Genomic DNA, 15,347 nt, shown 5'->3' with positions numbered 1-15,347 from the left:
GATCTGGGACGGGCCCTATCTGTTCCTCCTCACTCAGCTCAGGCCCTGGAAACAGCTGCTTCTACACCTAAGTGTGAGCAGAAGGTCCCAGTTCCGCTTCTGAGGCCTCTTGCTTAGTCGGAGCCTTCCAAAAGCTCCAGTGCCAACCCAGGCTCCCTCTCCATATCCGACTCCTCATCCGAACCACAACAGGGCCTAAGACAGAATCTTGTGGTACCCCACTGCTTACTTCCCTCCATGTAGATGTAGTACCATTAAGGCCTACTAGTTGAGTACAGTTTGTCAGCCAGTTACAAATCCAACTGGTGATGATGCTGTCTAGCCCACATTTTTCTTCACTATGAGAGTGAAGTTATCTGCCAATGAAAGACCAACCAGATAAAAAAGCAATCCCAAACTTGGTAAAAGTATGTAAATTTTTATTAAAGAAAACAGATCAAAATGACAATACTTTGGGTCAAATTTAACACATCCAGTTTAATATATTTCTTGTACAAATATGTTGATATATATTACAGTAATTAATAGCAGTTAACAGTTTTAAATAATTACACAAACTTTAAACATTGTTACACAGGAAGAGTTTTAAATGCCATGCAAGTAAAATAATCCCATACATTCATTTTAATCCATAATTATTACCATGTCCAATTACAATTAAGATAAATACATCAAAACATAACAAAGGGATCTTGCTGACTAGAAATCACCAGTATATAAGTTAAAACACTTTTTAATGGAGATTTTTGTGGTATCAGTTTATGGCATTAGTAAATATCAAAATATACACCTCTGTTTTACAATGTAGTACTGGCACATTTTGGAATACCATGCCAGTTATAAATAGTATCAGCAAGTCCCTAACAAATATGAAGAAAATTTATAAATATGCAAACATTTGTAATATGACCAAAGATGAGTGAGAAAAAGTAATGCAGGCATAAAACCTACTATTCATGGACATTTAACCCCCCCAAAATCTCTTATTTTTTTACTTTCACCAGAACACATTACGTTATGTTCTACCAGGAAAAAAAAACTATAGTCATCCATATGGGAGACATGATTGGCTCTTAAGAAAATGAGTTTTGTCTAGAAATCTAGCAAATAAGGTCCATACAGTTTTGTACATCTCCAGTAGATGCAGTCTACTGTGGAATAATGCTACACTTTGCTTCAACCTGGAATAATCTTCATTTTAAACCTTAATTGCAGTTTCCAACATGTGTCAGTGCACAGCTACAAGTTGAGAAGTGCTTTGATGCTTAATCACTTCAACACTACTTGTTAAAGCTTGCTTTTAAGTGCATAATCAAGAGGAGAAAATCTGCACCAATTCACAATGGTTTGTCAATAACAGTCACACCTAGAAAGAGAGATGCAAGAGATCAATTATTTGTATTGGAACATTAAGGTAAAGGTAAAGGTTCCCCTGCACATGCGTGCTAGTCGTTTCCAACTCTAGGGACCGGTGCTCATCTCAGTTTCAAAGCCGAAGAGCCAGTGCTTGTCTGAGGATGTCTCCGTGGTCATGTGGCCAGCATGACTAGACACCAAAGGCGCACGGAGTGCTGTTACCTTCCCACCGTAGTGGTCCCTATTTTTCTACTTGCATTTTTACGTGCTTTTGAACTGCTAGGTTGGCAGAAGCTGGGACGAGTAACAGGCGCTCACTCTGTTACGCGGCACTCGGGATTCGACCCGCCAAACTGCCAACCTTCCGATCGACAAGCTCAGCGTCCTAACCCACTGAGCCACCGTGTCCCTTATTGGAACATTGCTAAATAATATTGGAGACGGTTTATTCACAAATGCTTCATATACATGTAATACTTGTCATGAGTACCACCTTGATGAAGACGGGATACTGAACCTGAGAAAGTATAAGCTATCCAAATCCACAGAATTGCCCACAAAATCTGTGATGGTGTCAAAATGATGACACCATCATTTTGTGATATCACAATATGCATTTTGTCATTTGCCTCTCTCTTTGCCTGACCACAACCTCAATGATTCCACAATTATGCACATTTTGCACCATATGCTATAATTGGTATGACTTCCATTTAAAAAAGTAAAAGATCCTGCCCATTCTGCTAATGTCAGGGCCATACTTCCTTCCATTCCCCATATACTCAGAATAGTGGTGATGAATATGATGATGATGATGATAAAAAAGGGAACAGTATTTTCCAAATTTATTTTTCAATACCTGCGTAACTTCTTCCTGTACTCATACATGATGATACAACTGTCCATTTATCTGTCGTTGGGTTATAATATTCCACTGTGGCCAAGTTACAGGAGCCATCATCTCCTCCAATTACATATAAAAGTCCATTTACAGCAGAAACCCCTAATATGAAAAAGAAATAAAACATTATCACTTGGTTGCTCACCAGCCAGGCAATATTTGCTAGTTTAGTTTTGGAAGAAACATTGGAGGAACAAACTATAACTACCATAATAACAATAGTAATTTATTAAATTTATATGTCACCTCATTCCCAGCACTTAAGCATGGTTTACAGTTTACAGCACAAAAACACAATGATAGGAAAGAAATCAAACGCAGAAGGGAACAAAAAAGGAAGAAATTGTCCTCTCCACATAATAATATCTGCTGTGCAAAGGTTCTGGAAGCTTTAGTAATAAAAATCAAGGAGCAAGTAAAAATATGAAACTAAAATAAATGCAAAGACCGAGCTATGACAACAGGTACAAGTACCCAGCCTTAGAACTGAAAGTGAAGAGACTGAATAAATTAAATAAATAAATAAATAAAATAAACCTTTATTGTCAAAGTACAACATGTGTACATTGAGATTAGCTGAGCCTCCCCCCATGCTCTCTCCCCCCAACACACAGTGACAACAAACCCTCCATCCTACCACACCATGTGAACCAACTACACCACACACCGGCCTCCCAAGTCAATTCTGCATAAGTTCACAGAGATTATGTCCCATTCAAAAGCCTAACAGCCCACGGATAAAAGCTATTTTTCAGCCTGTTGGTATGGCTGGCTATACTCCTATATCTCCTACCGGATGGTAGGAGAGTAAAGAGATACCGTCCAGGGTGTGAGTCATCCCTGAGAATCTTCCTCACTCTTCCAAGGCAGCGAGCCCTGGCGATGTCATCCAGTGGTGTCAGGGGACAGCCCACAATGTCTTGTGCTGTGCTCACTACCCTCTGTAATACTTTCCTGTCCGCAGCTGTCAGACCAGCATACCAAACCACAATACCATACAAGAGGACGCTCTCTATAGTAGACCGGTAAAAGAGGGTCATAAGCCGTTGTTCTACCCTGTTTTCGTACCTCCGCCCTATATGCTGTCTCATCCCCACCTGTAATAAGACCCACCACAGTTGTATCATCTGCGAACTTGATTATCGCAGTGGATGGGTCAGATGATACACAATCATAAGTGTATAAAGAGTACAGGTAGGGGCTAAGCACACAGCCCTGTGGCATGCCGGTGCAAAGCTTCAGGGGGGTGGACAAAGCAGACCCAACCCTCACTGTTTGTAACCGATCCCTAAGAAAGTCTTGAATCCAATCGCAGATGGCGGGGGAGAATTTCAAGTCAGTCAGCTTCTCGATGAGAATGCTCGGCAAAATGGTGTTGAAAGCCGAGCTGTAGTCAACAAAAAGCATCCTGACATAACTTCCAGGTCTCTTGAGATGACTTGCCACAGAGTGTAAAGCAGTAGCTATGGCATCGTCTGTCAACCTATTTCCCCTGTAGGCAAATTGATGTTTATCAAAGTCCAGTGGGAAGCATGTCCTAAGATGTTGGAGAACCAATCTTTTGAAGCATTTCATGACTACAGACGTTAATGCAATAGGTCTGTAGTCATTCAGGGACTCAACTGCAGTTTTCTTGGGGACTGGGACAATGGTAGCTGCTTTCAAGCATGATGGTACACATGACGTTTGCAAGGAGATGTTAAAAATCCTTGTCAGGACCCCTGAAGTAATAATAGACAGCTTCTGCCTTTTAAGATCAACCATCAACAGTAAAGGAACAAGCAGTCAAGAAACACACTGCAGACTAGCACTCAGTACAGTAGTCATGAAGGCCTTGGAAAAGATATTAATATTCCATCATGTATTTATACCTACAGAAATCAGAATCCTGCAGGCAATGGTAGTCTCCTTGACCCTCTATGGAAACAGAATTTGGACTTTGAAAGAGGAAGAGTATTGACACTTCTGACTACAGAGAATAATGTGGACAACCAAGAAAACAAATGGATCATCTTTATTTACTGTTTTAATATTTTATAGTGCATTTTATTCCTAGAGTTGCCTTTGCCGAGATGGATGGCATGCAAGTTTGACTGACAAATAAACAAATAAGTGTATATTATAATCTATATTTATGCACAGTTATAGGCTTCATTGGAATGTTTTTTTTCTGTTAGCATTTTGGCAATTCTTGGGTCAACATATAACAAAAAATGTCCTTCATTTCCTAGTTTGAGAGCAGCTAGATATATTTGGGCCTTACTGTGACACAGATTGGATTTCAATGCTGGGTTTCTTGAATGCTTTATGGAAAAATTCTACTTTAGAAATAGGTGATAAGACATTCTATTGGAAAGAATGGACTGAGTCTGGAATAAATACTTTAAATCAATTATATTAATGAATTCCAACAACTTAAGATGGAATTTTCTTTCCCTAATATAGAACATTGGCAATATAATAAACTCAACCACCTTTATAATCTAACCTCAGCAGGACCAAACAGTTGCCTCAAAAGAGTCTGAGCTGCTATCTTTTTTTTTTGTTTTCAAATCAAATAAATTTTGTATCTATAAGTTTTAAAACTATGTTTAAAGTTAAAATAATTGACATGTATGACATATGAGATAAAAGCTGAGATATCCAATAATGAAACATTAATAGATGTAAGTAAAAGTAATAGATGTAAGTAAAAGGTATTAGTTTATTTCTTTAATTCATCAAAAGAAATTATTCCATAAGATGTTGTCAGAGGCTTCAAAGAATACATCAGAAAGAATAACCTGTAGATTTTCCTTGTTAGAAATAAGATTTTTTCCATATCATTTAGTTTTGTCCATTGTTCATTATTGTAGAATATTTTAATACAATGTGTTAAATTTGTGAATATTATTTTGAACTGTATTCCAAAGTTGGAAATTGTGACTAAATAATTATACTAAACTGGAAAAATACTTACTTTAGACATTAGAGTTCAAAAATTGTTCAGCATCAATTTTTAAGGCGGCATTTTTTTCTACTAATTAAAAAAAACCCCACAACACAGTCATGTTTCTGTTTGGCAGAATCATATATTTTATAATAGACAAATCTTTTGAGTAATTTTATAGATTATTAAATATGATGTGATATATTTAGAGAATTATGAATTTAACATAATTTTTAATTTAAATAATTTTTAGTTTAGTTTTTTGTTTTTATTTTCTTTTTTGATCATGTAATTTAACAATTAGGTCATCTACTGGGCAAGTGTATTATGGTTTTTCAATCTGCTTTGTTCATTCTTTTTTTGTGTATTTTTGTAAAGAAAATTAAATTAAAAATATCCCATGAGTATATTTAAAAAGTATATTTGTAAGCATCTCTGGGAGCAATTTTAACAATTTTAATGGAAAATGCTTAAGCAAACCAATATGCATTGTTTACTTGAACAGTATGCATATATTTATTAAATTTATACAGTGACATATCTCATATACCTGATTCTGAGCAACTAACAATTAAGACAAAATAAAAACAAAACAGAAAATATGAGCAATTTAAATATGACAAATGCAATCTTGATAGAACTATATCATAATTTTGATTTGTTTCTTTTTCTGTCTTCTGCTGATGTGTTAACCTTGAAACAATAGAAAGCATTGTAGTTTTAAAATTGCTAGGAACTGCTATAATGTTGTCTGAGTGTATATCCATTAAGAAAATGAACCAATACTTTATGCCTTTGGCTACTCTTAAAATATTCCCATAAAAGGCTACTCTTAACATATTCCCTTGCCTTATTTATGATTGTATTGATGACTTTTTAAAATTGCATGATAACTAGTGCTTTTTCAAATTGACTATTAAAAAATCCTTTATGACTTCAAATATTTACCTGCGTTTCTCCTACACATGTTCATATCCGCAACTTGTTTCCATACATTGATGATGGGATCATAAATTTCAACACTTTTTCTAACTAAAGGGCCATCATGTCCTCCAACTGCATATAGTAAGTTATTTAAAACCCCAACACCTGCAAAGATAAAATAAAAAGATTCAGAAATCAGAGAAAGGAGGTTATTGTTTTCTAAAATGCCATCAACCTTTTAAAAAAATAATGAAAAGGAGAGAATTGCATCAACATTTTAGTTGTTAAAAAGTTACTGAGATCATATGACTAAAACATTTTAAATACGAGAACATCATTTATAAGCCCTCCTCCAAGATCTTAAGTATAAAAATCCAAAAATTGCTGCTAATTATGATTTTTAATGTGAAATATATTAAATATATTAAATAATATTATACATTATGGATCGTGAGTCTGGTGCTACCTTCTCAGCCTAAGAAATGTTATGAAAAGCCTTGAGTTTTCATGAGCTACAGCTAATTTCATCAGATGAATGGAGGTGGTAGATGTAGGATTTAAGTTGGGATGAAACAAAGTTTATTCCTTTAAACAGAAAAATGTACCGCACATTTTTAAACTTTGGAATGCAGGGGCTGTTATAGAGCCACAAACCACATTCAGAAAAAAACGGGGAGATCCTTTCCTCATTTATTGGTTAAGGCAACATAACACAGGTGACCAAAGCAGACTTCTATGGAGTCTCTAAAATTTTGGTTGGAAACAGAACACTATTTAAAAATGTCAAAGGGAATAAACAGGGAGGACTTCCTGGGCTAGGATTTTTTGTAGTTTAAAGCATTACAAAGGTGTTTGACCTAGAAAGCTAGATATAAGGATTGTGCATACAGTTTTCTAGAGGATCAGGCAGAGCTCACTCTGCAAGTGCCTGGTGTACAGCGTGTTGTCTTGGTTTATATTTTAACAAGAAAAAAAGGACAATAATAATTAATTAACAATCAATAATAATTAAATGTGATAATTCCATTATATATATATATATATATATATATATATATATATATATATATATATATGTATGTATATATATATATATATATATATATATATATATATATATATATATATATATGTTTATATGTATGTATGTATGTATGTATGTGTATGTGTACGTATACGTATATGCAGAATGCGGCCGCGCGAGTTGTGATGGGGGTCTCCCAATACTCCCATGTAACACCTCTGCTCTGCGAGCTGCATTGGCTTTCAGTTGTCTTCTGGGTGAGATTCAAGGTGCTGGTGATGACCTATAAAGCCCTAAATGGCATGGGTCCGGGTTATTTACGGGAGTACCTTTTGCCGGCATTAACTTCCCATCGTCTTGTGCGCTCCCACAGAGAGGGCCTCCTCAGGGTGCCGTCGGTCAGGGAATGTTGCCCCCAGGGGGAGAGCATTCTCTGTGGGCGCGCCTGCCCTCTGGAATCAGCTCCGGAGCTGTTGAGCTCCGGATGGTTCCTGACCTTCGCTCTTTCCGCCGCGACCTGAAGACTTGGCTACTCGAACTTGCCGGCCTGGACTGAGGGACTGGGATCTTAGATTTAAAATTTTAAATTTTAGAATGTGTTTTATTGTTCAGGACTACTTGTTTAATTTGTTTTAATTTTTATATATTATGTGTTGTATATAGTGTTTTAATTGCCCTGTACACCGCCCCGAGTCCTTCAGGAGAGGGGCGGATACAAATCCAAATAATAATAATAATAATAATATGTATATGTATATGTATATGTTAAATGTTTGTTAAGTATTCAGAATACACTTGCTTAGTCCCAGACACAGGACAAATCTTATTTTCTGTTTCGGCCTAACCCAAGGCCATCTACAGGTAGTAGCCACAGCAGTGGCAGCTCATATTTGTGTAAATTTTTTGGATTGCTAACAAAGAATAAAGGGAGACAGATATGATCATTTCAAACTTATTTGTTCTCATCAGTCAGCCATACCCTTCTGAGATTCGAACCTGGGCTGACTGCGTCTTAAGCAGTTGTTTTAATCCCTAGGTTAACCCCTTCTTTGTTAGCAAGCTAAAAAAATTACACAAATATGAGCTGCCACTGCTGTGGCTACTCCCTGTAGATGGCCTTGGGCTAGGCTGAAACAGGAAATAAGATCTGTCCCATGTCTGGGACCAAGCAAGTGTATTCTGAATGCTTAACAAACATTTAACACATATCTCCTTGCTTCTCAGCTAACAAAGAGAGAGAGAGAGCCTGTGGCCTACAGGTTAAAACAACTGCTTAAGATGCAGTCGGCCCAGGTTCGAATCTCAGAAGGGTATGGCTGACTGATGAGAACAAATAAGTTTGAAATGATCATATCGGTCTCCCTTTATTCTTTGTTAGCAAGCCAAAAAATTTACACATATATGTATATATGTATATATGTAATTAATATATTAATTAATGATACAAGTATTATCTAGATCTTCAGACAGAGAGTGGAGAGAAGAGTGAAGAAAGAAATCACTCATCAGAAAGAAAAGCTGAACAGTGTGCATATATTTATTACATTTATATAGCGACCCATCTGAAATACATGACTCTGGGCAGCTAACTAAAAATTAGCTGCCTAGAGAAGAAAATTAAAAAGGGCATCTGGTTGCAGATTGTAATTGCAGATTGGCAGCAGTGCCATAGTCTTCCCCAGAGAAATTGCACGTGTCTGAACAATTGGCTAGAAGGGGGCAAAAAGACATTTGTGTGTTAAAAAGAAGTCATTGCTAGACATGGAGCTGACAACCTGAAAGCAAGGAACAAAATGCATTCTTGCATCAGATGTTTTAAGCAATGTTTAAACATTAACATTGCAGTTTGCAGTGTAAAGAGAAACACATCAGGGCACATTTATCTGTCTCTATTTTCTTTGCTTGCATAAGACATTTGGACTTTTGTTTGTCAGCTTCCCCCAACTCTAAGCCCTTCAGTAATAGGCTGCATTGACTGAGCGTGATGGGAGTTGTATAATCTTAACTGATGAGAAGGAATTATTTTATCATAACAATACTGTAGGCCAGGGGTCAGCAACCTGAAACAGTGAAAGAGCCACTCAGAACCGGTTCCCTCACAAAAGGAAAAACTGGGAGCCGCAAAAAAATGTGTGTGCATGCGCGTACATGCACGTATGTGCAGAACAGGGTTTGACTGAAGAGTGGAGCCAAGGCGAAATATGCATCTACCCTGCATATTTGAATTGATTGGTTGAACTTTTTTAGTCCCACTTTTTTTTGGGGACTGCACATGGCAGAAGACTGGGAGCCACAGGAGATGGCTGAAAGAACCGCGTGCGGCTCCGGAGCCGCGGGTTGCAGACCTGTGCTCTAGGCCTAAGTATGTACAGAATATGCCATATGTTTGAAGGATGTGAATTGCACTGGCTGGCACAAGTGCCAAAGCAAAAACAGCCCTTGTGTTCAGGTTTAAATTTCTTAATCTCAAAAGTTGCTGCCAAATTCTTTATCCTCAGGCTACCAAAGAACAACATAACCTTCCTTCTACAATAAATATCTGGAGGTGATAAAATGAACTGTATTACCTATTTTAAAATAAAACCTGTTTTAAAATAGCCCAATTTTAGTTTTTAGCCTGGGTTGACCCAGAGCCAGGCATATCAAAAGTCAAATTACTCCAGCTGAATTGCAGTGCTTTGGCTACTTAAACTGTATTTAACTCATATGTAAATGTGCAGTGAAATTTGTTCAAGGCCGCTTGATCGGTTCTGTGAGAGAACTTACTAAAGAGCTGGTTTAGTGTAATAATTAATTCGGGCTAGAAACCAGAACACTGTGGATCCTAGTCCCACCTTAGGCACAAAGCCAACTAAGGGAGCTTAGGAGAGTCACACTCTCTCAGCAATAAGAATCAGGCAATGGCAAACTACTTCCAAAATAATCTTGCTGTAAAAATTGCAGCACACTAAAAAGCAGAGACATCACCCTGCCAACAAAAGTGCATATAGTCAAGGCTATGGTCTTTCAATGTATGGCTGTGAAAGTTGGACCATAAGAAAGTTCGAGCGCCAAAGAATTGAAGCCTTTGAACTATGGTGCTGGAGAAGACTCCTGAGAGTCCCTTAGACTGCAAGGCGATCAAACCAGTCAGTCCTAGAGGAGATCAACCCTGACTGCTCTTTAGAAGGCCAGATCCTAAAGTTGAAACTCAAATACTTTGGCCACCTAATGAAAAGGAAGGACTCACTGGAGAAGGGCCTAATGCTGGGAAAGGTTGAGGGCAAGAGAAGAAGGGGACGACAGAGAATGAGGTGGCTGGATGGAGTCACTGAAGCAGTAGGCGTGAGTCTAAATGGACTCCAGAAGATGGTAGAGGACAGGAAGGCCTGGAACGTTGTCCATGGGGTTGCGATGGGTCAGACACGACTTCGTAACTAACAACAACAAAAATTGCAGTGATTGTCCAAGCATTTGCCAAAAGTTAAAACCGACTCAAAGGCAGAGAGAGAATGAGAGAAGGGGGGGGGAGAGAGAGATACATTTTCTGTCACAAATGTAATTTAAGTTCTGATTGCTCACCAGCTCCACTACGTCGAGTACTCATCTCTGCAACATAGGCCCACTGATTTGTATTATAGTTATAGCATTCCACTGTGCTAAGGCACTGACGCGATGCACCATCATAGCCACCAACTGCATACAACATACCTGGAAATACGTTTAGGAGACATATGTGTGCAAATGTGCACATATTACATATTTACATATAAACAAACAAGTAGTGACTATCTATTCACTAGATAGCATGTTTAAATTATAAATATTTGTACGGGAAGATTATTTGTACAGCTAAGTTTAATTTTTTTTTAAAAAGCTCAATTTCCCTTGTAAAATACCTAGGCAAGGCAGCAATGAAATGGGATTTCTCTATCACAGCCCAGGAATACTATGGAAACTATTTACAGTTCTAATTATCTTAATTCTGTAGAGAATTTTGATTTGCACACAGGTTTGAGCGTTCTTCATCTAGATTAAAGTGATGTACCACCCCTTCCAGACAATAGCGACAGTGTTTTTATACTGCTTTAATTGAAGGAATCTCTGCTTTCCAAAAGTTATGTAAACAATAATACCAACAAAATAACTATCCATATATCCAAATATTCTTTCCTTCTTTTTCTTTCTTTCTTTCCTTCCTTCCTTCAATTTATAAAGCCACCCATCTCATATCCATGACTCTCGACAGTTTACAATTAGAGCATAAACATCTCAGATGCATACTTGATTGCTTACTTAATCCCTGAATGCCCATCCAACAGACAGGATGTTACAAGGTTCCAAATGTTAATAGAAAGGATTCTGATCCTGCAAATACCCAGTTCCAAAGTCATTAAAGAGTTTATAGATTATTAGCAGCACTTGCAATTGTAGCTGAAACATTGGGTCAGCCAACACTCAGCCTTGATCAAGTTTTAGGTTGTATCTTGGTCTCAGGCACTTCGTAAAGTACATGTCTGTCTGACAGACAGGGAAATTCTCCATGACTGACTTATAGAACAGAAGGAAAAATTGACTGATATTTCATAACATGACCTAGAGAAAATACATTTGAAAAGGACAAAGTACACCAAACCTGTTTTTCAGCTGCTTTGTTGGGGGCAATAAGCTGACTTTGTAATAATGCTGCTTGGGGGGTGGGGGGCGGGCGAAAGCCCTAATAAGCAGGCATATACATAGAATGAAGGCTATTGCTAAGCACATTTGATTTGTGCTTAGATTGTAAGCTGCCCTGAGTCTTCGGAGAAGGGCGGGATATAAATGGGATTAAAATAAAAAAATAAAAATATATCCAGGCAGTGGCAGAAACCCCTGATGAATTTTGAGATAAGTCAGCAAGGAGAATGTCCCATCAATATTACTTTAGCCTTCAGAAATTATTTATCAGAGTAAAGAAAGAAGATCATTCTTAAAATAATTTTCTCTGCTTCAGCCTAGGGGCAAAAAGAGGCATAGAAGCAGTTCTGGGATCTTGAAAACACTTAAAGCAACCAAACAGCTGAACATTGTTGACGTTCTATAGCCAGACGTTTTAACTTCTTTAATTATTAGTCGTACTACAAGCAGATTAAAAAGCTCAAGAGACAAAATACTCCTTAAACCTCATATCCCCACATATGGAGGAAGAAAAGCAAGCTGGGGATGAAGATGTTCGATGTAGAAGATACAAGATATTTTCTATCTAATTAACTTGGCAGAAAGTTGTAATGAAACAGTTCCAATCACTAGATGAACAAATCCAGTTAAGCAATCTAGACCCAGGCATGGTACCTAAGTAGTCTCCTTGGCTGAGTTGGGAGGCTACATAAATCTGATTAATAAAACAAATTAATAACTCCTTCTAGCTCTACTGAGCAGATAGATATCACATTTGTATCTCATGTTGGAAACCTCTGTGCTCCAGAGAGTTCAAATTGGTTTAGTTCCATCTCAAAAATCTTCACAATAGCCAAAGATCCCTAACATAAAATGAAACTTCACCAGAAAAGTCTGCTCATTTATGATCAAATAATAAGGTAAAAGGTAAAGGTAAAGGTTCCCCCGCACATGCGTGCTAGTCGTTTCCAACTCTAGGGGCCGGTGCTCATCTCCGTTTCAAAGCCGAAGAGCCACCGCTTGTCCGAGGACGTCTCCGTGGTCATATGGCCGGCATGACTAGACGCCAAAGGCGCACGGAACGCTGTTACCTTGACACCGTAGTGGTCCCTATTTTTCTACTTGCATTTTTACGTGCTTTCGAACTGCTAGGTTGGCAGAAGCTGGGACGAGTAACAGGCGCTCACTCTGTTAAAGATCCGTAACATAAAATGAAACCTCACCAGAAAAGTCTGCTCCCAGCTTGAGCAAAGCATTTATGATCAAATAATAAGGTATGAACCTTAATTAAATCACTCTGATTTCCGTTTTAATCAACCTTCCCTGCTGAGTGCTCCATTTATTTTCTCCCTGCAAACTTTGCTGGTGGGAAGATGGCAAGGAGCATCAGCATCAGCAATCGTATCAGTTCCTTTTGGCTTCCCCATCTACTTTTGGAAAGCTATCAGGGAACATTGAAAATGAGGATCACATGATGACCGCAGTAACACTGAACAGCAGCAGGGCAGTAGTGCTGAAGTGGCAACAACTTCCCCAAATTTCATCCTCACAGAAGTCATGGGTCCCAACATCCTTTAAGTTGAATTACCTTGGTTCAATAATTGTTGCTTTTTATACCTTCTAATTTTGTCCAATTGAAGATTACAATCAATCAAACAGACATGAGAGTTTTAGTAATATACAGAATACCCAGTCCTCAAATTGCAACTGAAAACATTGGCCCAGTTAGGGTGGCATGATGGAAAGAAAAACGGGACTCCTCTCTGCAATAAATGGGTAACAAAAAGCTCACATACTCTGACAGTGCTTTTCAATTTTGGCAACTTTAAGATGTCTTGACATCAACTCCCCAGAATGCTGGCTAGTGAATTTTGGGAGTTGAGGTCCACACATCTTAAAGTTGTCAAGGCTGAAAAACATTGCTCCAAGAATGTAGAAATTATCCCATGCCATTATCCTTCAACAAGTAGTATTCTGGAATCAAAATATAGATTTTATTTTTCTTGTAGCCCTCCTTCAATTTCAAGAAGAAAAGCCTGATTTCTGGTTTTTCCCCTTCTTTTTAACAGACAAATATAGAAAATGGTCAAGCTTTATTGCTAAACAATCCTATAATTATTATAATTGTATATTAACATACAATAGCAATATATATATCCCCTTCATGGATTACTGGCTTGTCGTGGCGAAGGGGCTGCGTAATTCAATGAAGCTATGAGCTATGCTGTGCAGGACCACTCAAGATGGACAGATCATAGCAGACAGTTCTGACAAAACGTGCTCCACTGGAGAAGGAAATGGCAAGCCACTCCAGTATCTTTGCCATGAAAACCCCATGGACAGTACCAAAAGGAAAAAAGATATGACGCTGGAAGATGAGCCCCTCAGGTCGGAAGGGGTCCAATATGCTACTGCGGAAGAGCAGAGGGCTAGTACTAGTAGCTCCAGAAAGAATGAAGCGACTGGGCCAAAGCCAAAAGGATGCTCACCTGTGGATGTATCTGGTGGTGAAAGGAAAGTCCGATGCTATAAAGATTTTTTCTCCATAGGAACCTGGAATGTAAGATCCATGAATCAAGGCAAGGTGGATGTAGTCAAACAAGAGATGACAAGACTGAACATCGATATCTTAGGAATCAGTGAACTAAAATGGACAGGAATGGGTGAATTTAATTCAGATGACCATCAGGTATAGTACTGCGGGCAAGAATCCCTCAGAAGAAATGGAATAGCCTTAATAGTCAATAAAAGAGTAGGAAAAGCAATACTGGGATACAATCCCCAAGAATGATCTCAGTTCGAATCCAAGGCAAACCATTCAATATCACAGTAGTCCAAGTCTATGCCCCAACCACCGGTGCTGAAGAGAATAAAATTGACCGGTTCTATGAAGCCCTACAGCATCTTATAGAAGTAACACCAAAAAATGATGTCCTTATAATCAAGGGGGATTGGAATGCTAAAGTAGGAAGCCAAAAGATAACCAGAATAACAGGCAAGTTTGGCCTTAGAATACAAAATGAAGCAGGGCACAGGCTGATAGAATTCTGTCAAGAGAATACAATGGTCATTGCAAACACTCTTTTCCAACAACCCAAGAGACGGCTCTACACATGGACATCACCAGATGGTCAACACAGAAATCAGATTGACTATGTGCTCTGCAGCCAAAGATGGAGAAGCTCTATACAGTCAGTAAAAACAAGACCAGAGCTGACTGTAGCTCAGACCATGAGCTTCTCGTTGCAAAATTTAGGCTTAAACTGAAGAAAGTAGGGAAAAGCACTAGGCCACTCAGGTATGAACTAAATCATATCCCTGACGAATATACAGTAGTTGACAAATAGATTTAAGGAATTAGATCTGATAGACATAGTGCCTGAAGAACTATGGACGGAGGTTCACAACATTGTACAAGAAGTAGCAACTAAAACCATCCCAAAGGGGAAAAAATGCAAGAAAGCAAAATGGCTGTCTAAGGAAGCTTTGCAAATAATTGAGGACAGGAGGGAAGCGAAAGGCAAGGGAAAAAAAAGAAAGATATGCCCAATTGAATGCAGAATTCCAGAGAATAGCTA

At 38.2% G+C, this 15,347-nt stretch overlaps 1 protein-coding gene across 2 annotated transcripts in view; it reads right to left on the bottom strand.

Moving 5' to 3' along the window:
- Positions 1-407: 407 nt before the first annotated feature.
- Positions 408-15,347, bottom strand: part of KLHL2 (kelch like family member 2) — a 49,953-nt gene continuing 35,013 nt past the window's right edge. For both annotated transcript variants that reach the window (XM_081332124.1, XM_081332125.1), the window contains 4 exons: positions 10,696-10,824; positions 6,135-6,275; positions 2,216-2,359; positions 408-1,366 (listed from right to left, as the gene is read on the bottom strand). In XM_081332124.1, coding sequence (XP_081188250.1) covers positions 1,338-1,366; positions 2,216-2,359; positions 6,135-6,275; positions 10,696-10,824 — 443 coding nt within the window. In that variant the 3' untranslated portion in view covers positions 408-1,337. The remainder of the gene's footprint in view (positions 1,367-2,215; positions 2,360-6,134; positions 6,276-10,695; positions 10,825-15,347) is intronic.

This window comes from Vipera berus (assembly GCF_964194415.1).
Source record: "Vipera berus genome assembly, chromosome: 7".
Lineage (NCBI taxonomy): Eukaryota > Metazoa > Chordata > Lepidosauria > Squamata > Viperidae > Vipera > Vipera berus.
Note: the sequence above shows the minus strand (reverse complement) of the source record. Positions and strands in the feature narration are given on the sequence as shown.